The sequence below is a fragment of the Hevea brasiliensis genome, chromosome 9 (assembly GCF_030052815.1).
Source record: "Hevea brasiliensis isolate MT/VB/25A 57/8 chromosome 9, ASM3005281v1, whole genome shotgun sequence".
Lineage (NCBI taxonomy): Eukaryota > Viridiplantae > Streptophyta > Magnoliopsida > Malpighiales > Euphorbiaceae > Hevea > Hevea brasiliensis.
Genome location: NC_079501.1, coordinates 15775139 through 15798667, shown reverse-complemented (window position 1 = coordinate 15798667; position 23529 = coordinate 15775139). Strand labels below are relative to the sequence as shown.

The 23529-nt window shown below is 33.7% G+C and overlaps 4 protein-coding genes across 5 annotated transcripts; 1 reads left to right on the top strand and 3 right to left on the bottom strand.

The window, feature by feature from the left end:
• Window positions 1-2685: 2685 nt before the first annotated feature.
• On the bottom strand, window positions 2686-8107 carry LOC110663901 (calmodulin-lysine N-methyltransferase). 2 transcript variants are annotated; one of them, XM_021823378.2, is made up of 7 exons: window positions 7868-8107; window positions 7632-7791; window positions 7390-7469; window positions 5930-5990; window positions 5550-5665; window positions 3808-3940; window positions 2686-3250 (listed from the first exon to the last, which is right to left on the bottom strand). In XM_021823378.2, the coding sequence occupies exons 1-7, from the start codon at window positions 7965-7967 to the stop codon at window positions 2971-2973; spliced, it is 930 nt and encodes a 309-aa protein (XP_021679070.2). In that variant the 5' UTR covers window positions 7968-8107; the 3' UTR covers window positions 2686-2970. The 2 variants fall into 2 exon arrangements, with proteins under 2 accessions (XP_021679070.2, XP_058009134.1); XM_058153151.1 differs by having other exon boundaries at window positions 7632-7751; window positions 7868-8069.
• A 1313-nt stretch (window positions 8108-9420) lies between these two features.
• On the bottom strand, window positions 9421-13493 carry LOC110663898 (protein ALTERED PHOSPHATE STARVATION RESPONSE 1-like). Its single transcript, XM_021823375.2, has 4 exons — window positions 12363-13493; window positions 12012-12196; window positions 11595-11818; window positions 9421-10717 (listed from the first exon to the last, which is right to left on the bottom strand). The coding sequence occupies exons 1-4, from the start codon at window positions 13075-13077 to the stop codon at window positions 9988-9990; spliced, it is 1854 nt and encodes a 617-aa protein (XP_021679067.2). The 5' UTR covers window positions 13078-13493; the 3' UTR covers window positions 9421-9987.
• A 3898-nt stretch (window positions 13494-17391) lies between these two features.
• Window positions 17392-19432, top strand: LOC110663897 (L-ascorbate peroxidase 3). Its single transcript, XM_021823374.2, has 9 exons — window positions 17392-17698; window positions 17786-17910; window positions 18011-18060; window positions 18330-18395; window positions 18468-18516; window positions 18610-18692; window positions 18766-18845; window positions 18942-19044; window positions 19124-19432. Exons 1-9 carry the CDS (start codon window positions 17586-17588, stop codon window positions 19301-19303), a joined length of 849 nt encoding a protein of 282 aa, XP_021679066.2. The 5' UTR covers window positions 17392-17585; the 3' UTR covers window positions 19304-19432.
• LOC110663896 (protein POLLENLESS 3-LIKE 2) lies at window positions 19409-21437 on the bottom strand. The gene is made up of 4 exons (XM_021823373.2): window positions 21116-21437; window positions 20804-21016; window positions 20566-20721; window positions 19409-20484 (listed from the first exon to the last, which is right to left on the bottom strand). The coding sequence occupies exons 1-4, from the start codon at window positions 21281-21283 to the stop codon at window positions 19612-19614; spliced, it is 1410 nt and encodes a 469-aa protein (XP_021679065.2). The 5' UTR covers window positions 21284-21437; the 3' UTR covers window positions 19409-19611.
• Window positions 21438-23529: the final 2092 nt, after the last annotated feature.

Here is a 23529-nt window from a genome sequence, read left to right as displayed (position 1 = left end):
GGTTATTTTCATTTAATCATTTTAAAAGAGAGAACATATAAAAGTGAGAAATAAAAGTGTAAACTTTTGACACGCAGATTAATTAGTTGATGTGGAAGGCCACTTTGTGGGAATCCCCAAGCTTTGCAATTTGTTTGCAATATGAAAACTAATTTCATGGTTTCACATTCCTTTTTTTTTTTTTTTTTCCTTTAAAGCCCATTTTGCAAGCAAAGACGCTGTGTCAAATGATGGTAATATAATAATAATAATAATAATAATTTTCTTTCAATTATTAATATAATGATTAGTTTTATCAATAAATTTTAATATTATTTTAATTTGGCTCAGGCAAATTGAAATACACGTGTTTGTGTGTGGGGTGAGGGGAGATGAAATGGGCATTAAAAGGAACAGCAATCATTAGTTTCTTGGATTGTTTCTGAAGATTGCTCAATTGCTAGTTAGTGGCATCTGAAAAGTGATAAAAAAGGACTAGAAGATTAGGCAGCGTTTATTTATTTATTTATTTTTAATTTTATAAGGTTTATTTTTAGGCTTAGAGATAACAGTGAAGAAGAGAGTGCCAAAAGGGATTCAATTAGTGGATGACAAGATATGCTTCTGTTCTTTATGATGAAATTCATTTTGATAATTTCATTTCGAGCAAATAAAAAAAAAAAATCATTTTCCTTGGAATTGCAATTGATATGATACAACCCAACCACTTGTTGGTGACTACTCAATATTTAATGGTAGGCATTGCTGGGAGCTCTGTTTGTTGTAATTTTGTCAAATCAATATCACCCAATCACTGAGACAAGGATGAAATGAAATCACTCTACTCAACAGAAAAAAGTCCACCTTAGCATTTTAATGACAATAAATAATTACATTCATTTGATTAAAATTATTGTGCCCATTTATTTATTTAATTGCTAGATATTAAAATTAGAACATTTAAGTAAAAGTTTACCCAAATTAAATCTAAGCACTTTGATGTCACTATTAAGAAAATGAAAGAAATCTTATAAGCAAGCAATTATGTGTTTAAACCTCCGTTTTCCCTTACATTTTATAATTTCTATTTTTCTTTCCCATCTTCACACAAGCTTACAATTATTCTATTGAAATTGTCACCTTTAATCATTGAGCCATTCACTCAAGAGATTAGGAGATTGCCGTTTGAAGAAAGCATCAATATAATTGAGAGTCCATGATTGGAAAAGTACAAAAAAAAAATGGTAATTGTAGAAATTGAAACATATCTTATCCTATGATTAAAACCCTGATCAGCTTTCCAAATCCTAAATACATTCACCCAACTCCTAATTACATGCTATGAAAATAAGCCTCGACGGTTGGCTGAACGTCACACACTGAGAAGGAAATTGACTCAACAAAACGAGTGGGATTTCTTAGAATTCAACCATCAATTAACAAAAATTAGTGATGATGAGGCAATTTTCAGATGGACCTATGTTGGAAAATTTTGGGTCAGTCGTTGTAAGAGAGGGAAACGAAGGTACAGAAGCCAATAGAGGGATGATCAAAATTGGTACCCAAAGCGGGTGCTATTTGTAGATTCCAGTCTCTGGAGCCTGAAGGAGCATGAGGTGAGAGGTGATGATTAATCAACTTGCGTGGTGATGGAACCAACTCAAATTTATATCTTTGAATATGAGAAGATTTGCACTTCATTTCCAATGTGGTTGATGGTATCATATGCCTTTCAACTTTAATTTTCCAAATCTTCAGCATATCGTAAAGTTTTGTACTAATGAATGATGCATTATGTCGACAGAAGAAAAGGCCAATTACCGCCAGGCAATAACCTTTAAAGAAATGAGAGAAAGGAATGGACACAGAAAGCACTTCCATGGACAAATCTTCTGGCCAAACAATGTGGCTCCTCAACTGAAGAAATTTTGGGGGTATACCAGCTAGCAGTCCTAAAGCAACCAAGAAACTTCATCCGTGGAATTTCTTATAAAGACAATTACAAAACCCTCACAATTCGTAAACCTCTTGTTACTAGTGCATAAAACAGCAATTTAACTTTCTCTTAGCAGCAGCAACTGTTATCATATTGCATTAAACAACACAACAGAGCATTAGCATTCATCAATTGTTCTTGTATTAACTCTAATCTTCAACAATTCTAGCAAAATCCTTTTCCTTATTCACCTTTCTTCTATTTCTTCAGAAATTGGTACTATAATGAGTATAACATTATGACTCAAACCTATATAATCAATCCTTTTATCATCTTCATGGTTGCTGACATTACCTAGATCTGCACCTCTCAAACCAACAAAGATTAAGCATGGCAGAATATCATTTCCCAGAAAACCTGCAAAAACAGTTTCGCTTCCAGAATAGTAAATAATTCAGGCCGAGGCATGATCATCTTTCTTCTCCGCATTGCTGGAACATCCAAAAAGCAAATAGCGAAATTTCCCTCCTCCAATGAAAGTTTATTCGATATCCACAGAGCGTCAATAGCTTTTTGACATTTTCTTTGCTTACACATGGACGGCCGTATATAAATGCTTCTGCTTTTAACTTAGATGGTCCAATGAAGATAAGGAATCTCCTTCAAATGCTTCATGGACCCATTGTTCTAATAAGTTCAAAAAGAAATCATAATAAATTACACACACACACACACACACAGATATATATATATATATATATATATATATATATAAAACAGCATCACAAAGCTTTCCTTTTCACTTCTCAAACCATAAACCAGCAGGGGGACCTACACAATGTATTGGTGAGGAATGCAATTTCAGTGATCATAGGACCCACAACCGAGACTAGGCTAGAATAGTGCATACTGTGCCGTAGGCAAGCAAATTGTTGCCTACCACTAATAACTGGTTCGCCATCCAAGCCTTAACATTTGGGGTCAACCGACCAGCAAATGAATGTCCTTGCATAAAATATATACACATTGTGAATGGAATAAAAGGCTTCAAACGTTCATAATTTAACTCTGACCAGTAAAGGGTAGCAGTGATCTTTTTCATAGCCGGGCCATGAGCTATCACTATTCATGAACCCCTGATGACGCATCCAAATTTCTGTATCATAGTTCTCAGTTACGCAGAAATGCAAGCCATTTTCTTCAATTTCCTCTAGAAACTTATCCAGTGAGTTGCCTCTTTTAGGACTGATGAATATTGCTTCTGAGGTCCCAGCATTTCTCAGTAAGAGTTTGACGGTACAAGCAAGGCCTTTGTGGAACTCCTTAAAAAAGGTGCTGTAAAAAATGACATATCATGTTACTGAATATGCAGTCAATAAGCGCAGCATAGAATGGAAAAATACACATCAACGTGTGCTTGCTTGTTTACATGTTTCCTGCAGTTTGTATTGGGCACAAGCCCCTTTTGTCAACTATTGTTGGAATCTTAGACAATTAGACATCTTCATTCCACTAAGAAATTGTGAATGACGAATTTCCTTGCTTAATCAGATTGAGAATTCATTTGTAAAATTATTGATAGAAATGAAAAAGGCATCACCCAGACAGATAGGGAAAGTGACATGTCATGTACAGCTTAACATTCGAAGATTGGATCTGTTATGACTACCACCATAGCATGAGAAACTTTATAAATCCTGTTTTTATCCGATGGTACAAAAATAAGAGATCATTGGGAATTATATGGCACTGGGAACAAAATTTAATATTTTCTAATATTTAAAATCTACTGATCCAGTTATCATGATTCTTTTTCACTTTATTCCATAAATAAAAATGTACAATGTGATGTAAATTTAATGAAATGGACAGTTAAAAGAGGCAAAACTTACCAATCACTGGCAACAATGACATCAAAAGTGTTAGAGGTATTTGAAGCTTCTTCCTGATCCCAATGCAATGCCATAGTCCTCACTTTTGTACCACCAAATGCCCCAGAGTTAGCATCTATGTTACGCTGAATATCTGGATGTTAAGAACACTCAATATGAATCTAAGAAATAGTTGAGAAAAGCGAGGGAGGCTTGTCACCACTGCACACATCCATGCATGCACGTGCACCAAAAAGAAGAAGAACAAGAAGAAGAAGAAGAAGAAGATAGGAAAAGAAAAAAAAAAAAAATGAATAGTGACCCTGTGGTACACCAAAGCCAGAAAAATCTTTGCAATACCGTGATGCTCCACTTGGCATGAGAAATTAACTGACCAGCACAACCTTAGAACTAAATCAAGAATATAAGTGCCTTGGGACACAGCAGCAAGAAATTACATCTCCAAGGAGATGCATCACATACAAACATATCTAAACTATAACTCAAAATCATTATAATTATTGTCAAAGTAATTTTTCTCTTTTAATTTAAAACAATGAAAAATCATACTGATGGAAGAAAGTCTGCAAACAAGAAAGATATCAACAAAATAAAGGATGGTTAGCCACAACATACAGCATAAAACAGGTCGGTCGCAAGCAAGCAAGAATCAGATCAGATTGGAGACACTCCACATCTTAGATCTTATCCGTTCTCAAGTCCAAGGAAGGCCTAGAACTCAATCCTAGGCCAAAACTTGAGAGCACAGCTTGAGTAATTGAAATTCTGAATGCATAATACATGAGGTACAAACGACTTAACATTTCATTTGAGATGGCAAAATGACTGCAAATTTTCAAGGAATAACAATAGGACATGAAGGGTTAATGATAATCAAACAACCAACTCTAGAAACTACATATATATTTTGCAATAAAATTATGCATTGATACAGCTTGAAATCAAGCCACATTAAGATTATTAAAGCACTAAATTTGTAAATCATTCCTCATGGTTCTCCTCTAATGAACCAAACCAATCAGACATCAGCAAGTGACAATGCCTTACATGGAAAGCCAGTACTCACTTTGAGAAACAGATATGCCATCCAAACTTCTCATGACCTGTCTCACCAACTAATTCTAACGCTTATCACTCTATTTGAATGAGCAACAGAAAACTATATGAGTTTCATTAATGACAACAAAAAGGCTGTCTCCAGAAATAGTCTAAAGGTTGGGGCAATAATGTTTCATGTCATTAATAGCCATACACAGCATTTCAAAAATAAATTTCTTACTTTAATGGTATTAAGCGTGGTTAATTTCTTTGCCTCACTTGAGAAGAAAATTTGCTGGTAAATTCCCTACTCAATTAGAGAGTTAAAGCTTAAAGTTTACTTTCTTTAATACTAAGGCTCTTTTTGTTTCACAGAAAATATTTTCCTATAATATATTTTCTGACATTTGGGACACTTCGAAAATTTGGCCAATGGAAAATGTTTTCTTGGCTAAAGAGAAAATGACTTCCTCTTGAAAAGACAAACACTTTTCTAAATTTTGACAAACTCATTAAAGGGAAGAAATTTATAAGAGAACCACAGAATATACACTCATTAATCCATTGACTACACGACCATCTTTGGAGCCGAAAAAATCATAGAGAAGTTATTTTCCATGAAACAAATGAAGACTAAAATTCAATAAATAATCATAAAGTTCTCATACACATTGGCTGCTAGAATGTGCAAATGAAAAGGATACAATCGACCACTTGAGGATTTCCATCGGAGATTACAACTTCTGATGCCTCGGTAGTTGCAGCAATAACTAATCCAGCTAAACCATAGCCTGAGCCAAGCTCAATAACTCTTTTTGACCTAGAAAGTTGGACAGGGAATTGGCACAAATAAGCAGACATAGAAGAGTTCAAAATCGAAAAACAGAACTGCAGCATAAGTTTTCCCTAGTGAACAGAATCTCCTACAGCAGAGTAAACTCTCTTTTTTACTTTGTAATAATAAAAGAAATTTTATTTAGAAAGAGCAAAGGAGGTTACACTGGGGAGGACAGGGGATCCTCCCAAAGATTTCATCAACTATAAACAAGGGCATGAAAATACATAGTAATGCTATTTTACAAACCTGAACATGTCTGCATGTGATAAGCAAAAATAAGCAAGGACTTCTTCTGATGGCCAATGACCTACATAACAAGATCAATTTAAAATCTTAAGCGTAAACAAGATAAGGCAATAACAATTGATTTGGCAGATGAACCAATTGAAATTTCTCCAGCTAACATTTGGATTTGAATCTTCCAGTATATCTAACACCATATTAAGAACCTGCTGATGGTGATGCACACCACCTGCCATTATGATAATTTATTTAACTACCTAGAAGAAACACAACCGTTTCAGAAGTTGAACCAATATCAGGAGAATAAGGCAGAACTTTGCAAATAAAATAGATAGATATCTTATAATCATGGGAACAAAAATAAAAGAGGGTCCTTCTACTTGAAATATTTCAAATTTCATCAAAATTCAAGGCCCAAAAGCAAGCCTCCTCCCTCCGCTAGAAAAACTTTCACCCTCAAGGATATGCATCATTCAATTAAATCTGCCAATCTGGAAGACACCCATCTAAATTTGGTAGTTGGCTTAGTTTACCACTTAAAAACGTACACATTGGTTTGAAGGAAATAAAACTTCAAGATTATAAAAACCAAACCAAATAGAAACTGATACTTGCATATGATAATAATAATAATAATAATAATAATACTTTATTTTTATAATATTTAAATCCTTTATTACATGTAAGGAAGTAACTTTTTGCTAACTTTAGTTGGCTATCTAATAAGCCTAGTAGTTAAGGAAGAACTTAAAAAAGGATTTATCTGGCTCAAACCATTTCAAAAACCAAACAAAAGAATGATATTTTGATTTGGTTTGGTTCAGTTTGATTTCCATGTTCAAATTTGATTTGATAAATTAAAAACCATAATTATCAATATGGTCTCAAAAGTCAGAATCCGCTCAACTATTCCAAGCTGAAACATGAATGCATAACACACCACTATCCCCTTCCCTCAAAACTTAGTTCTCTGCAAATAATGCAAACTGCTTCCTTCACACTTTTGTCCAGGTAAAACAAAAGAAAGTAAACAGAAAACAATATTTAGGTTATCGTGGGTGAAACCATGTCTTGCGCTTGATCCTTACAACTCTCCACATTCTGCCCCCTTTTCCCTCCTTGTTTTATTTAGTTTTATAACCGAGACAAAATTCATGGTGAGAAAGACTCCACAAAATGAAAACGTGGTAGGAAAATAATGAAACATTATTGTGACTAATCATTTCCTTAAAGCTGCATCAATAAAAAAAAAAAAAGGGTATAGAACTTTAAATCACATTAAAAAGAAATGCAAGACTTAACTTCTCACTAGAAACTTTCCTACAAAAGGCCAGAGATATCTCAATTTTAATTCAGTCAGTAAATGATTACCAAACATATAATTCTAAAAGACACTTTCTACATGATCAAAGTCCTAATCTTGGCTTTCGAAACAAACTCAATAGATGAGAAGGAGAACTTACAGACAAGCCCAGTGTTGTCAACATTGTATCTATTAGAGATCTCAAAGTCACTGAGATCAACACGCCTGTCCATCCTTTGGCTGCATAGAAATTCCATATGTAGAAACACCCCAACTCAATTTTCTTAAAAACACAATCCTATTGTATTTGAATGCAATGTAAAATTTAGAACGTGTTTGAAGAAATGCCTGAAGGAACAAAAGGAGCAGCCCAGTGCCCAAAAGGAAAGGAAATAAACTCACTTAAGAAAAAGTTTGGGAGACCCATTAATGGGTAACGTGTAGCATACACAGGCATCTCTAGAATTTGGATCTTTATCAACTAGATGGCTAGGAATCAAGTTGAAGCCGTGACTGGCCTTCCTGGAAATGCGCTTGGTGGCATTTATAGATTGCTCATCCGCTAGATACATTTAACAGTTATCGGCAGCTAATTACATTTAAGCAATTCGATTGCTGTAAGAGATGGAAGAAAATACCTGAATTTTGGGTAGGAGGACGACGAAGGAGAGCTTGACGAAGGATTCCCCATCTCAGAGAAGCTGCTTTTGCATTTGCTATGCCTTCTGTTTTATCCATATACTGTCAATTTGAAGTTGAGAAATGGCAATATGTTCTTTTTTCTGTATATGCAAGATGATCTCTACGCAATTTCGCTTATATTCTTTTAGTTTGCTTAGAGCTCGAGGTGAGACTGTCTACCGTCAACACTAATCTTGCTAATTGGTAAAAGGGCTTTTTTGGGAAAAAAAAAAAAAAAAAAAAACTTAAATAGATTCAGTACACTACCTCACCTATAGGTTAAGAAATAAAATTATTTGATGATAATATAATCAGGTAGGTTCAACGGCTTAAACCGAAATAGGACTGGCTAGAGAGGCCAGTTTCGGTCCCTCTCCTTTAGCCTTAAACCAAAATTGAATTGAAATTGATGATTTGAACGGTTGGTTCTAATTGGGTTCAAATCAGAATTTAAAAAAAAAAAATGATAACTTTAGAGGATGCCATATAAATCCAACTATTTTTTGAACCAGAATCGAAACAGTTAAAAATGGAAACTATAAGCAAAATTGAACTGGACTTAAACTGATTAAAAATTAAAACCAACTGGATCTATGATTAATCAATCCGGTTTCTGTTATACCCTGGGCAGGCCCTGAACCGCCGGTCCATTGGCCGGGCACAAGAGTAAAAAGCGAAGTCATACTTCAACAATAGAGAGTCTTTTGCGGGAACTGCAACTGTCCTGACCAATCCAAAGTCCGCAAGCTTCACTATCTTCTTCCCTCAATCAATTAGCACATTACTTGGTGTCAAATCCCGTTGGAGAAGTTTATCAGAACGACAATATGCTACACCACAAAGAATCTGCTGCAGAAATTCCTGCCAAGTGATAAGATGAAACTGTCACCATTATCAAAATTTAAAACATTGCTTAATTACCTGCCAAAACATATTTTTATGCTAAAAACTCATTGTGTTTAAACATACAAATAATTGAAGATTTAAGTAAAGATGCATTAAGAGCAAATTAATTCATCAAACATTAAAGCAAGTCCATGAAATGTGTACTAAAAATATGGTTATCAAGTTTAAAGCATTATAACTTAGGGTCACAACATCTATGACATGTACTAAAATTTTAATATCTTTCAAGAAAAATAAACTTTTGCATAGTTATCAAGTCTAAAGCATTAAAGCCTTATTCTTCGGTTCAGTTTTGTAATTAAAGCCAACTGAGCCTTTTGCAGGCCTTCAATTTTATAGGGAGCAAATGCAAACGAGAAGCAGGCATGTTAGTAATTAAAATTTAGTTCCATATTACCACGCAAAATTGTGATTCCTTTTCTCTTCGGATCCGTTCTTCCATAAAACACGTTTGGTACCTGCCAAGGCGAATTACTAAAAAGCAAGAATTCCGCCTATCAACTAGTTGTTTCATCTCTAAAATAACAAATTATTTTCATATTATAATTATTCTTCTGAATGTGATACGATTTTTCTAAAATTCAAATCGTAACGTAGGCCTAAATTCTCACAACTGAAATTTGTAAATATCAGAGGCAACAGTTCAAGCATCGAAAATTTCCTTCTCCCCCCTCATACAGTAGAGAATAGAGACGAAAGTAGCCAAAGTAATCCGCATTCAAGAAGCAACTCACCCTTTCAAAACTCAAAATAAAATAAAATAAAATAAAAACAGTGAACTCGTACTCTCAAAGCAAAACAAAATTCAAAACCATTCACTAACTTTCCTATGATAGAACACTGGTACGATAAAAACCCCAAAGCAAAACTTCTAGCTCCATGGCACACCCAGGTCTCCACTAGCACACCCTACCAAAGCACTACCAGTTCTTCTATGTGCTCCATCTGGTCAACTACAGTTACCGATGCCAACATGAGTTTCCAACAAATTGAACCTAGGAGGTTCCAGCAACACTTCTCCATGATTCATTCAATCCAGATACAGAATGGGATGCATATCTATATACAGAAAACCAATTATGAATACTCCTCTTTCAGCCTAAATCTAGATCTCTTCTCAAGGTAATATTCTCTTTACGTCATTTCCCTTTTCGGTATTTTTTGCTTGGTTCTATACAGACTCAAATGCATGCATACATACACTTGAAAATCCCACCATCGCTTGAAAGACATGTGGGAATCCCATTTGCAGATTGTTCACTGTCATTGCTCTCGTTATACTCACTGATTTTTCATGCTTAGTTTTCTCCTCCTCTGCTTTTGCTCTTAAAATCTCAACCTTAGCTCGCTTCTCTACAACTGGAACCTTCCTTCTTGTGTTGCCAGTTGTTTCAGGCATTGAGTACGGGCCATACTTGCTTTCCAGTGCTCTAAGCTCAGCTACCTTCTTCTCAAACTCCTTGAATGCTGTATCTGACCTCTTCTTTTGCTTATGCTCTTCTGCTTGTTGAACAACTATGGCATGAATAACTGTTAAAAAGCTTTTAATTCCTTCAGATGCCACCTTGTCTGGAATCCGATCAACTGCATGATGCCATTCTTCGCAGAGAGAGTAAATAAGAGATTCCTGGTTGGTTCTGGAAAGTGGGTTTGTGCTGAACTGGAAAAGACTAAGCCGGAGCCAGCCCGTGAGGGACTGGATGTAATCCCGCTGTGCCTTCACTAGGTTGCAGAAGGACTGGTGCCATTGCTGCACTTCAAGTTCGAGCTGGAGAGTGGATTGCTTGTGAATCTCAGACGTGGCTTCAGTAGATGGGATGGTGTTGAGGTATTTGAGCTGCTGAGCTATGTGCATTTGGACCTGATGAGCCTCGTACATGCTTCTCCACATGCACATCAATCTGCAAGGCATTGGAAGACAAAGCAGCAAATTAATAAGAAGCAACAAATGCGCATAATCCTCAAGTCCTGATATAACTCAAAATTCATGCACATTACAGCCAAGCTAACAGAACCATTTGATCTGGTGATCCCACTCAGAAATATAGTACACAGTGATTGCCTCCTTGAGGAAGACAATGGGTCAACAAAAGTTGAAGCATGAAGGCAAATAAAGATTCACTGGACTAAGCTAAAGTATAGCCCCAAATGACCGTACATAGAACAGTTGGGTCGCTGTAATCTTGAAACAAAAGCAAACAATGACAGTGAAAAACAAGAAAGTAGAAAACTAAAAGCTGTCAAAAGCAACTTCTGTACAGTAGTAGGTAATACATTCGAGCAAATCTTCGTGTCCCTAAAAAAAGTCCAAAGTTGACTCTCTCAATCGATATATTTTCCTTTTTCACCGCTCACTACCATAATTGCTAAATACCAATTGGCAAATTGCATAAATACTACTGTCCTTTTGACCAACCAGGACCGGAAGGGTCTACCCTGGTTCTGATTCCAGTTCAGATTTCAATTTTGATTTCGGTTCAATTTGGTTTTCAAAAAAATCCAAGATTGAAATTTTTTAAATGAAAAAATCAGTTTTATTCTGGAACCAAACCAAACCGATCAATTTCATTCTGATTCATGGTTGATTTAAATCAATCCAAATTTAGCCAGTTTTGACCCAATTCTGGTTCCAAAGCCACGACTGTACATAACAATATAGTATTGGCTAATTAGTGTGGCCATATCAATTTGTCCACTGATTATTTTTTTTCCCCCAATATGCAAATACACATTAGGATCACTTATGGGAAGGAAGCACAAGAAATTAAGAACACTAACCCTTTTACAAGCTCAAGAAGTTGAGGGTAGAGCTCTGACTCCCTTAATTTTACGATTTCAGCGGAGGTAGTCTCAATGGCCTGGGTAGCAACCATCATTTGTGACTCCAATTTTTCCACTTTTTTCTTTGTCATCTCAGTCTTTAAATAGTCAGCCCTCTTCATCTCTAGCTTTCTCAGTAACGCCACCTTCTTCTCATGGTCAATCTTTATACTCTCAGCATTCTAATTAATTAATGTCACCCACAAAACAAATATATAAATATAAATGAGAAAAGAAAAGATTCACCATCCTGAAGATAGATAGAGACAGGCCAAGCGCACTTTTTTGACTTTTTTTGACCTATCAAATCTCAATTAGTACAGTCTAATTATGGTTAATTAAGGCCAATCCACTAGAAAGAAATGTAGATCTAACCTTGACCTCCTGGAATAATTTCTTCTCCCAGGCATACAACCTCTCTACAGTAGAACAGTGGCTAATTCCTACAGTACTTCCAACAATTTCCTCTCCCATCTTCCCAAACCCATTCATTTTTGGACTTGAACCCCATGTCCATAATGAAGGACTTGTCAAATTGCAGCCATGGTCATAAACTTTTCCTGCAATGGAAAATAAACAAAGGAAATATCAAAAGAAAAAGAAAGCAAAGATTAAGACAAACGTTTTCCTTGATTTTCTCAGCAACCAAACACAAGTGAATCAGTAAAAGTAGAGGCTAGCTAATAAAACAAATGTACAGAACGGGAATCCAAGAAAACCATTTACCTCCTTTGTTTTGACTGGAAAAGTTAGGGTTTGGAACTTCTAAAAGCAAAGAAAGCTGTCTACCAGCATCAGCAGCCTTGAGAAAATAATCATCAACTTCCTTCACTATCTTCACCAGATCCTTGCTATTCCTCGCAACCACCATGGCAAGCTCACTCCCGCTCCCACTACCTGTCTCCTTCGAGAACCCACTCATTACCGATGGCGGGGCTGTTAGGCTGGCCGCCGTCCTTGTCGCCGTGACGGCCACTTCAGACACCATCGTGGTCGTCACCTCTTCCCACTCCTCCTCAGTTACTGACCGTGACGTCACAGGAGGCGGAGGTACGAAAGGATCCCAGAAGTCCCAGCTTGAAGACTGAGGTGGCGGTGGTGGAGGAGGAGGGGGGAGAGCCGGAGAGGCGGTTATGGACGTCCATGTGTAGGAGCTGGGGCTCATTGGGGGAGGAGGTGGTGAAGGTGGGGGTGGTAAAGGAGGTGGTGAGGGTAAGACAGCTGGGAGATGGTGGCGGCGGTGGTGATGGATGTGGAGATTGGCTTCTGTATTGGAGAACTGAAGAAGCGCTGAACCAGTGGCACGCAATGAACGAAGGTACATTGTGTGTGACGCAGAGACAGCTTGCCTAGCATTAACCAACTGCTTCATGTACCCCTTTCTTGCCTTGCATCTGGAAACCATTTCTTCTCTCTCTAATCTAGAATAACAGCAACCCATCTTCTTGATTTCTATTCTCGTTCTCTAACAGATCAAGCAGTACTCTTCCTGATTTAGAGAAGAAAGGGGAAAGCAAATTAACACTTCTAGAAAGCAAAAGAAACTTTCTTTTCTTTTGGGTTTTGGAAGTTTTCGCTGAGGAAAATGTTAGTTTGGGGAAAGCACTGTTGCTTTGGATTCATCATGAGCTTTGATCAATGGAGGGTACTCTTCCATATGCTTGCTCTGTCAATGTATTGGGTGCAAAGTTGCTTTTCTTTCTTGACCCCTGCAACTCTCAAAGCAATCACGAGCTAGCTATATTGCTAGAAAAGCTTCTGCGGTTTTCCAATAACAGAATTGTTCTTCGTATGAGGGTTTATCTCTGTGTGTGGATAGATATGGTGGTGAGGGTGGCCGTGGTGGAAGAGAGGAACACTGTGAGAGGCATAAGCATTGTGCAGAGAGCCACAGTAGTTTTATATTTGAATTTTTTGACGAAAATACCCTTAAGATTATTTTATTTTTGCAAAACATTCTCGTAGAGGAGAGAAATTATTCAATGCATCATGTACCTACATTATCTCATTTATATAAAAATAGAATTCACTTCCTAAATTATTTCATAAATAATTTATTTTTATATAGATAAAAGAACACTAAATTTATAAATTTCAAATACATTGTAAAATTTTTGCATGCAGCATATAATAGTAAAGATTGATAAAAATTTATACACTGTAATCGTTATTATAATATATTTATATAAGATTCATTATAATAATTATCATAATATCTATAATAGTCATATTTTAAAGTATGTACAAGTTCACATATCAAAAATGAAAATAAGTATGATCCTGTAAAAATCACTTTATTTAATTTAATTAATATTTTTAAAATTTAAATTTATTATAAACTCAACTAAAATTTATTCTTAATTATTTAAATTTGTTCTAAGACTAATTATTATTATCTAAAAAATATCCAAATACATTTAATTATATATATTAATTAATAATTTACATAAAAAATTATTTTTATTAATAATGTGTATTTTAAAAATTTAATAATTTTATAAAATATTTAAATTTTATTTTATATAAAATAAAATTTATAAATATTTTTATAAAAAATATATTTTATATTTAATTAAATTTTTATATATTAAATAATCAACATCTAACATATAAAATTTAAACTCAATTTAAATTTATTATGAATATTAAATTTTAAATTTAAATTAATTTTAAATTTAATTATATATTATTTAAATTTATTATCTTTTAATCATATTAGATACTTAGAAAAATTTAATCTATTCCCCTCTAAGGAGGTGTTTGATTTACCTGTTAAGGTTTATCTGATAGTTGATAGATATCCAAATAGGTAAATTTTGGTGTTTGACAAATTTATATGATACCTATCAGCTACAGTTTGTATCAGCTCTATTTTTAGAGTTGTTTCTCATCAGCTGATTCCTGATTTGATTTTATTTTTTATTTTGATCATATTATCTTTTTTTATTTAACTTGAAAATTAATATTATTAGTATTTTTATTTTTTTATTTATAATTTTAACATTTTAATTAATGTATTTCAATTTTGTTAAAATATTTTTTATTAATAATATAAAATATAAAATATTTATTTATATCAAAAAATTAAAATTAATTATAAATTTTTCTAATAATAATAATTATTATTTTATTATTTTATCTGTATTTTTAAAATTATTTAATTATCTTAAAAAATAATTATTTTCTTATTTCAATAATAAAATAAATAATATAATATAAAAAATTAATAATTATATATTTATTTAAATAATATAATATATTAATTTAATAATTATATATTTAATTTAATAATAAAATAAATAATATAATATAATAAATTTATAATTTTATATTTATTTAAATAATAAAATAAATTATATGATATATACTCTTATTAATTATTTCACATAATAATAATAATAATTAAATATAATTTTATTAAATATTTAATATAAAATAATTATTATTAATTATCGATTAATAATAATAATTAATAATTAATAATTATTAATTATATTCAATAATTAAATTAAACAGTCTAAGCAAAGGATGAGGGGATATAGTAAGGAAAATTTAGGAAAAGGAAGGGAGTGAAGGGTTTTCTGGTAAATTGGCACTTTTTGTTTCAAAAGGGTAAATCGGCACTTCAACGGCAGATTAATATGTCAACCGCTTGTAAAACGAGACACTCGTGATTCGCGAACACAAGCATTAGTACTATAGCTTTCAAATGTTTGGCTTTTCTATTAAAATAAATACATAAATAAATATTAGAAATTGTGCCCAAAAAAAATAAGTATAAAAAATTGATAATAATATTTACTCTATTTTTATAATATTTAATTAATATTTTTTTGTTATTGAACTTTATTAACAACTTCAATTTTAATAATAATATTAATAAATGATGTTTATTAAACATAAATATTTTTTAAATCTTTATTAAAAAGTTAAATTTAAATCAAAATAAATTAATATTAAACACATGCATCAAAATGATAAAATTAACTATAATATGCACGTATTCCAAAATCTCCAATATTTAGTTAAAGGGCCTAAATCTACACTTACACAAATAATAGGCACTTACTCTGCCCATAAATCTGAAACATGAACATGCTAAGTTATAATAGATTTGAAAAATTGACTAGACATTGCTCCTTTTTCTCCTTTTACTTTTATCTTTTGTCTACCTTGTCCAATAGAGCAAGAACCTAAATTTCCATCCAGTATTCCATTTTTATTTTTATTTTTTAACCTTTTGCTTTGTTGATAGATTTCTTATCATGGGTAAATTGCTCGAAGAAAAATATATGGATTTTAAAAATTTTATAATTTTTAATATAAATTATTTATCATTTAATTATAATTTATTTTATTTTTCAAGAACGTGATATGTCCATTCAAGCATTTAAAAATGTTGTGAATCTAACTTGCTCCTTGCGAAACAGTGCTAAATTCCAAAGCTCATATGCATAGAAACTACAAATTCGTGTGATCCTTTGCGTCCAGGGTGAGCATTAAGTACAATTTTTTTTCAACGTGTTCACAAAGAAACAAACAAATGAAACCAAAAAAATAAAAAAAATTAATGTCGTTTTCTTTATCACAATGTAGGAGAAGAGGAGTTGATGTAATTAAAATTATTATAAATTTTTAATGTATATAGAGCCAACTAAATTTCTAAGGATTATTAGGTGTATTAGTGTACATACACCTTCTCTCACAATCATATGGAACTATCCACTTTCTGTGAGAAAATGAGTATTATTTTTTAATGCTCTGGTGTATCTAATAATTAGTCCTAAATTTTCTTTAAGAATCATATTAGTAAAAGAAATATATGTATATATATAAAATACTAATTTTTTTTTTACTTTTTAATTATAAATAATTATAATTTAATTATTATAATCTATTTAAGTAAAATTATAAATAAAAATAAATTCTTAATATAGTACATATTTTATATTGAAAATTAATATAAAAAAAAAAGTGGAGTCAATCTATTTGGGTACGATGAGATTTTAAATTTTAATTTTAATTAAAGAACTCAATAAAAGAAAGAAAATTTGGGAAACGAGTGGTGGGACAGCGTGGAGTTAGGGGCCCAAAAGAGATTGAGTGAGCCCAAAATAACGATAATTCGTTGCAAGACGTGTGGGGGGGTCCGTTTATTCCAATCCACGAGACCAGAAGGCCCAAAGTCCAATAAGGATAAGGAGTTAACAACTCCATCTGCTCTCACGCGCTCCCAAACCAATCTCACGCACAATCACCTAAAACAAAATAAATAACTATTATTTTAATCCATTGTATCTTTATTAATTATATTCTTAAATTTTTAAATTTAATTTATATGCAATATTGATGTGTGGATACAAACCACTAATACAAATAAAAAAAAAAAGAAATCTAAAAATCACATGGAACATTTTTTGTCATTTTAATTTAAATGATTTTTTTTACTAATTATTTCAATAATTTTTTTTATGTTGTTGACGGCTTATTAATATATGCCATTATTATCTTCTCCTTTTTCTACAGATTAAAAAAAAAATAGAGCCTTAGGAATTCTTTAAAAAACTTGAAAATTTGAACTAAATTATTTTTTTTAAGAGGAGTTATTTAAAATAAAAAAAGGGCAAGGGTGTGCCACACACGCGCTCTACTAGCAGTTTCATGAAAAATCTCCATTTATTAATTCATAAATAATAATAAAAAAAATTGTAATAGTAGCAATAAAAAGTCTACCTTCCCTCCCTGCGCAGAGAATCCAATCCTTTGCTTACTCTCTTGAATCAACGCCTTCCCTTCGATTCTATTATGTTCCATCCTTCAATTTCTATATCTATATAATCACGTATATAAAACCTTCTAATACCCATTTCTTTTGTTCTGGCTTCTTCTCCTTCTTCGACTTGATCGTCAACCGAGGCTCTGTTTTTGGTTTCTTTTCTAATTGCACAAATGGCAGCACCATTAGTGGATGCAGAGTATTTAAAGGAGATAGGGAAGGCTCGTCGGGACCTTCGTGGTCTCATGTCCAGCAAAAACTGCGCTCCTATCATGCTTCGCTTAGCGTAAATTCCGTATTATCCTCTGTTTTTAATGTACAGTGACTGTAGTTGCCAAGTTATGAAAATTGACAATGGATATCTTTTGTGCAGGTGGCATGACGCTGGAACTTACGATGCGAAAACGAAGACTGGAGGGCCTAATGGTTCCATCAGGAACGAGAAAGAGTACAAACATGAAGCTAATAATGGTATTAAAATCGCTATTGATTTTTGCGGTGAGCTCTTGTTTTTCGTTTTGTATCTGGAAACATTTTGGGGTTTATTTTATATAATTTTTTTCTTTCATTAAAATAGCTTCCGGGTTCTGTTTTTCAGAGGAAATCAAGGCCAAACACCCCAAAATTACGTATGCTGACCTCTATCAGGTGATTATACTTATTTTCAGAAAATCTGATATAGTTGTGTTCAACATCAACAGATTTTTTCTGCTCTAGATACATTATCTCAACCTTGATGAACCTGGGTACAAATGGTTCAAGTTTCTGATTTTCTCCTCTTATTGGAAAACCATCTGGCCCTGATCACATCTGCTACCAGTATCATGAAGGGAAAAACTTTATTTTGTGCAATTTAGTAAATCTCCTGTTATAGATTTAATTTTAACTTATTTTATTCTTTTCTTTGGAAATTTTAGCTTGCTGGGGTTGTTGCAGTTGAGTTCACTGGAGGTCCAACAATCGATTTTGTTCCAGGCAGAAAGGTATTCTCGTAGTAGAAAACTCTCAATCACCTAATAGTTCATGTTCAGTAACTTCCTTTGTTTCTTTATCAGGATTCAACTGAATCTCCTGAAGAGGGTCGTCTTCCTGATGCAAAACAGGGTTTGTCTCCGAGTATATTTGTAAAGTTTAGTTGAATTCCATTATGATCATTTTCATGGAAAAATATACTGTTCTAAATTTATCTGGTTGCAGGTGCATCGCATTTAAAGGTTGTCTTTTCTCGAATGGGTCTATCAGACAAGGAAATTGTGGCACTCTCTGGTGGTCACACATTGGTAATTTCCTCAGAAATTGGAATTGAATTGTTCTAAACAAGCTTGAACTTGATGTTTTTGCTTGGTTTCATAGGGAAAGGCACATAAGGAAAGATCAGGCTTCGAAGGTGCTTGGACTAAGGAGCCTTTGAAGTTTGACAACTCCTACTTCAAGTAGGAAATTTTATATCATGTATTGTTGCATGACTTTATATCGCATCAATATGTTGAAATTGACTGTTCATGTGTTGTCAATTGAACTCTAATCAGGGAGCTTTTGAAAGGAAATTCAGAGGGACTATTAAAACTACCCACTGACAAGGCTCTCGTGGAAGATCCTAAGTTCCGCTCCTATGTTGAGCTATATGCAAGGGTAATTAATCAGACTAAATAAATGCATTCTGCTTTTAGGTGTGAGATGAATCTGTGATTTGCATGATTACTTGTGGCAGGATGAGGATGCATTCTTCACGGACTATGCGGCAGCGCACAAGAAACTGTCGGAGCTGGGCTTTACTCCACATTCCAAAGCTGCAAAGTGTACACTTCTTGTACAGAGTGCTGTGGTAGTTGCTGTAGTTGCAGCTGTGGCAGTGTTAAGTTACTATTATGATGTTAACAGAGTCAAGTGAAGATCTTGTTTCTTTTAGCAGTATGGCCATCGTCGTCTGTTACTCATAAGAAATTGTGATTTGCAAATGTGTGGAGAAATCATTCTAAAACACAATAAAAAAAAATGCGTGAAACGAGACATTGAATTATTCCCAATTAAAAATATATGCCTTACACAAATAAATAGAAACAATATGCTCGAGTATGGTGGGAAAACCCACAGCCGTACTCCTACTGGAACTAGGGTCAAGGAGAACAAGTTCATCTCCATCCTAGAAATTTATACGATTTAATTAGTTAAGGTGATTTAGGCTAAACTTTATTCAGGCTAGGCTCTTGGGCTGAGAGAGAGTGTGATGTCCTGGAAAACCTTTAGCCTCTTTTCTATCTTCGTCTGAAAGATACTGGTGTTGACACTTTCAACCGGCTTCCCTGCTTCATTTGTTGGATCCAAAACTGCTGCAAGAATAGCCTCCTCAAAGTCCTTGTTGTCTGGCAACAACTCAGACAATCTCTCCTCTGTTTCGTCAGATAGCCTTCTTGACTTGGTTTCTGGCTTGTCAGGCTCCACTGATGGCTTGACCACCCCCATTTCATTAGCAGCGTTTCCTGATCTTGTTCTCTTAAGGGTCTCATGGAATTGAGACCCAGTTGGCTCTTTCACCATTTTCAAGGAATAAAATGGGGGTGCGTCCACATTCAGAGAATTCCCAAAAAGAGCAAACTGTTTGATACTTTTTTGCTGTGAAAGCACCGTCTGGGTTGTTACTATATTTGAATCAACGTTCTCATCGGCAAAATCATCATGAAATTTGCTTGCATTAGTTGTTGACAAGAAGTTATGATCCTTGCAAGGCTGAGGCTGCCAAATCGACGAAGAACCAAGAAACGCATCAAAGAGCCTACTCTGTTCAACCCGGTCTCCTCCCTTGTTCATCATCTCGGATTCAAGATCCTTGAGCATCTGTTGTGCCCTTTCATACGCTTTGAGATGGGAATCAACACCTCTTGGACCATCTGCAACTGCTGGTTTCACTCGACGCAATGTCTCTTTAGCCTCTGCAATTCTTCCCTGCTTCATCAAGCATATACCAAGGTTGCACATTTTATTGTTATCAGGTGCAATAGAAAGTGCCCGCCGATAGGCATCTTCTGCTTCAACGTAGTTATTTTGCTGCATCAATGCCCATCCCAGGTTCCCCTGAAACAAGGAAATAAAACAACTTCAACTAGTGCACAAAATAAAATGTTTCAGAGATTGAAGTGCAGGGGAAATTCTCACCAATAACCTAGTTGCTTCTTGTTCCACAGAGACCTGAAATTTCTTCCCTTGAGACCTAGCAGTTTTTGTGCGTTTCCCGTTGAAGGCAAGCCCTTGTTGAATCAAGTAAAGCTTGTGTTTCAACAATGCTATTTGATCGTCCAACCTCCCACATCTCTGTAAAGATAATTAGACCATGAAAATCACAAAACCAATCGAATGTCGAGACAATGCATCACATAATGAGAATATCAGAGACCTTGTAAAGATCCAAAAGAATATTGTCAAGGGACTCTTGCGCTTGATCTGAACATCGGTTTCGTAATGACTTGATAGCTTCAATGGCTTCCTCAGCCCGATTCTGTTGCTTCATGACAATTGCCATATCTTTCAAAGCACTATCCACTCTATCCCCAGCATTTATAGCTGCCCAAAACAAGGGAATCGCCTTCTCTGGGTCTTTATCTACCAACTAATCAAACAGAACAACAAAACAAATAAAACCGATCAAAACAAGAAAACTAAATAACGTTTCTGAACCAATTTCAAATTAAACCAGAAGAAGGCTTACTTGAACATTTTTTGCTCTCACATAAGGACTGTCACCCACAGGGACTTTGTGGATGGCATGAAAGGACTCAGAGCGAGTTCTGGACACCCCAAGAGGCTTGGCTGGTGAAGTGGGAGCAGATTTGGTGGGTCTGAAACCAGGAGGAGCAGTCCACATATCTTGCAGCATATTTGAAAGCAAAATTAAAGACCCCTTTTTCCCTCTTCTCGTCTATTTGCCTGGGGAAAGAGAGTAAAGATAAGAAGATAACAGTGAAGAATGAGAAGAGACGTAGGAGAAGAGGAGGGAAGGCTTAGAGAAAGACACTGAGAAATACGGAGGAAGGTGGTGATTTAGAGAGGTGTGTGAAGGGAAAGAAATTTGAAAAAATTTTCGACCGTTGAAGTTACCGTTTAACGTAGTAGCCGTTGCGTGGACACCCCAATAATTTACAGATGCGCTGGGATGAATGTATTTACATTTTGACCCTTAGTGTTCAGTTTAATTGTATTTCATCTCCCATTCCTAGGGTTTCTTTTCATTTATAAACGGCTTCGTTTTTTACTAATATCTTTGGAAGACATTTTTATTAAATTTATTGCTTGTAATATATCATATTACCACTAATTAAAAAATGAAGTAAACACTTAAAAAGGGTAAAAACATGTTTAAAAAATAAAAAATATTTAATTATCGATTGTTTTAGAGAGTAAAACAAAAGCGAAATCATTAAATTAGAAATCACAGTTATGAAATATTTATTGCTTGTAATAAGAAATTAAAATTTTAAATTTTAATAAATTTAAAAATATTTTATAATATTAATAACTTAATAATTAATTAATTAAAATTTTATTTTATAATATAAAATTTTTAATGATATTTGGGCCTGAAGTGATTGTATTAGTATTAAGCTGCAGGTTTACCAACAAGTGATTGTATTAGTATGGTTCTGTCAACTTGTAAATTGTGTTTGAAATTTTATAGAGTGGTTATATCATTTTTAATTATATTTTAAATTATAAATAAAAATTATATATTATTTTATTATTATATTAAGTTATTTTATGTTTGCAATTAGTTAAAAATATGAAAATATTAAAAAAATTAATTTCAAAAAATATTAAAAAATTATATCATATATCAAATTAAATAAATTAATACAAAAATTTTAACTTCTACGTTAGTTAAAATATAAGTAAAAAAATTCTCATAACAATTTTACACTGAAATTTTAAACTAATATAATTAATTGTATATTTTCTATGTCTTTAATTTTACTCTCTCTTTCCATTCACGTATAGATTATTCACCTCCTAACATTTATCAAGACTATGTTATAGACATATTCGATAACAGTTTAAGTAGCGTTTAGTATTTTAAATGTTTATATTAGTGTTTAGATATTAAGGAAATAATTTATAAAAAGTTACCCTTCCAACTTTTAGAAGTTAGAGAGTATTTTGACCAAATCATCAATATGATACTACTATTTTAATATTTAACAATTAATCCAGTAGTTATTTTTGTCGAACACTTCTTCTTTAAATCGTTATATAAGCAACTAATCACTAATAATTAATAACTAATAACTAATATCTAGTACAATAGTTAATAACCACTGGAACAATTAATATTACTGTATAAAGCCTATATTATGCAAAGAGCAAAGAGATAAAGAGAGGTCAATTAGGGAACTAAAACTATTTAGAACTTAAGACAGAAAGAATTTGTTCATTAATCCTGTCACGACCCAACCTATGGGTGGGACCGGCACTAGGACCTGGGCCAGCCTAAAGCCCCCGGGTTCGTAGTAAGACTAATTATTCTTCAATCCAACTTTAAGGCCCATTTGGGCCCAATTTCAAGAATTCAACCGGATAGAGTCTGGCCATAAAATAGACCATTTAACAAGGAGTTTTTCACTCACCCGACCTATAAACACAATATATAATAAATTGGGGAGCTCAGCTCACCCTCCACACAATAAAAAAAGTCATAACTCAAATGGGAGCTCAGCTCCCTCATCTAATCCCATCATGCATACAGTTAATAATCTTATAGGTCCAACATAACTTTTATAATACATGCCCAAAATAAAATAAGTGCTTCTAACACATGTGGAGTCTAAAAATTTAACTCAATTATATAGAACACATTAATTACTATCAATGGACCTGCGAAGAAGAAGAACAGGTTAGCCACAACAAATAATCCTCCTGTAGCCTGAAAAAATAGATGAACATGAATGAGCGTTCAACTCAGAGGGTAAAATATCAATTTTAACCATAATATCTATAGCTATCTAAAGCTAATGTACCATGTGGAGTGAAATGCAACATCGTCAATATTTTCACACAAAACACATCAAAAATGTAATTTGGGGCACTCACACATCCAACACTGTCAAACAATATATATCTAGGAGTTGATCC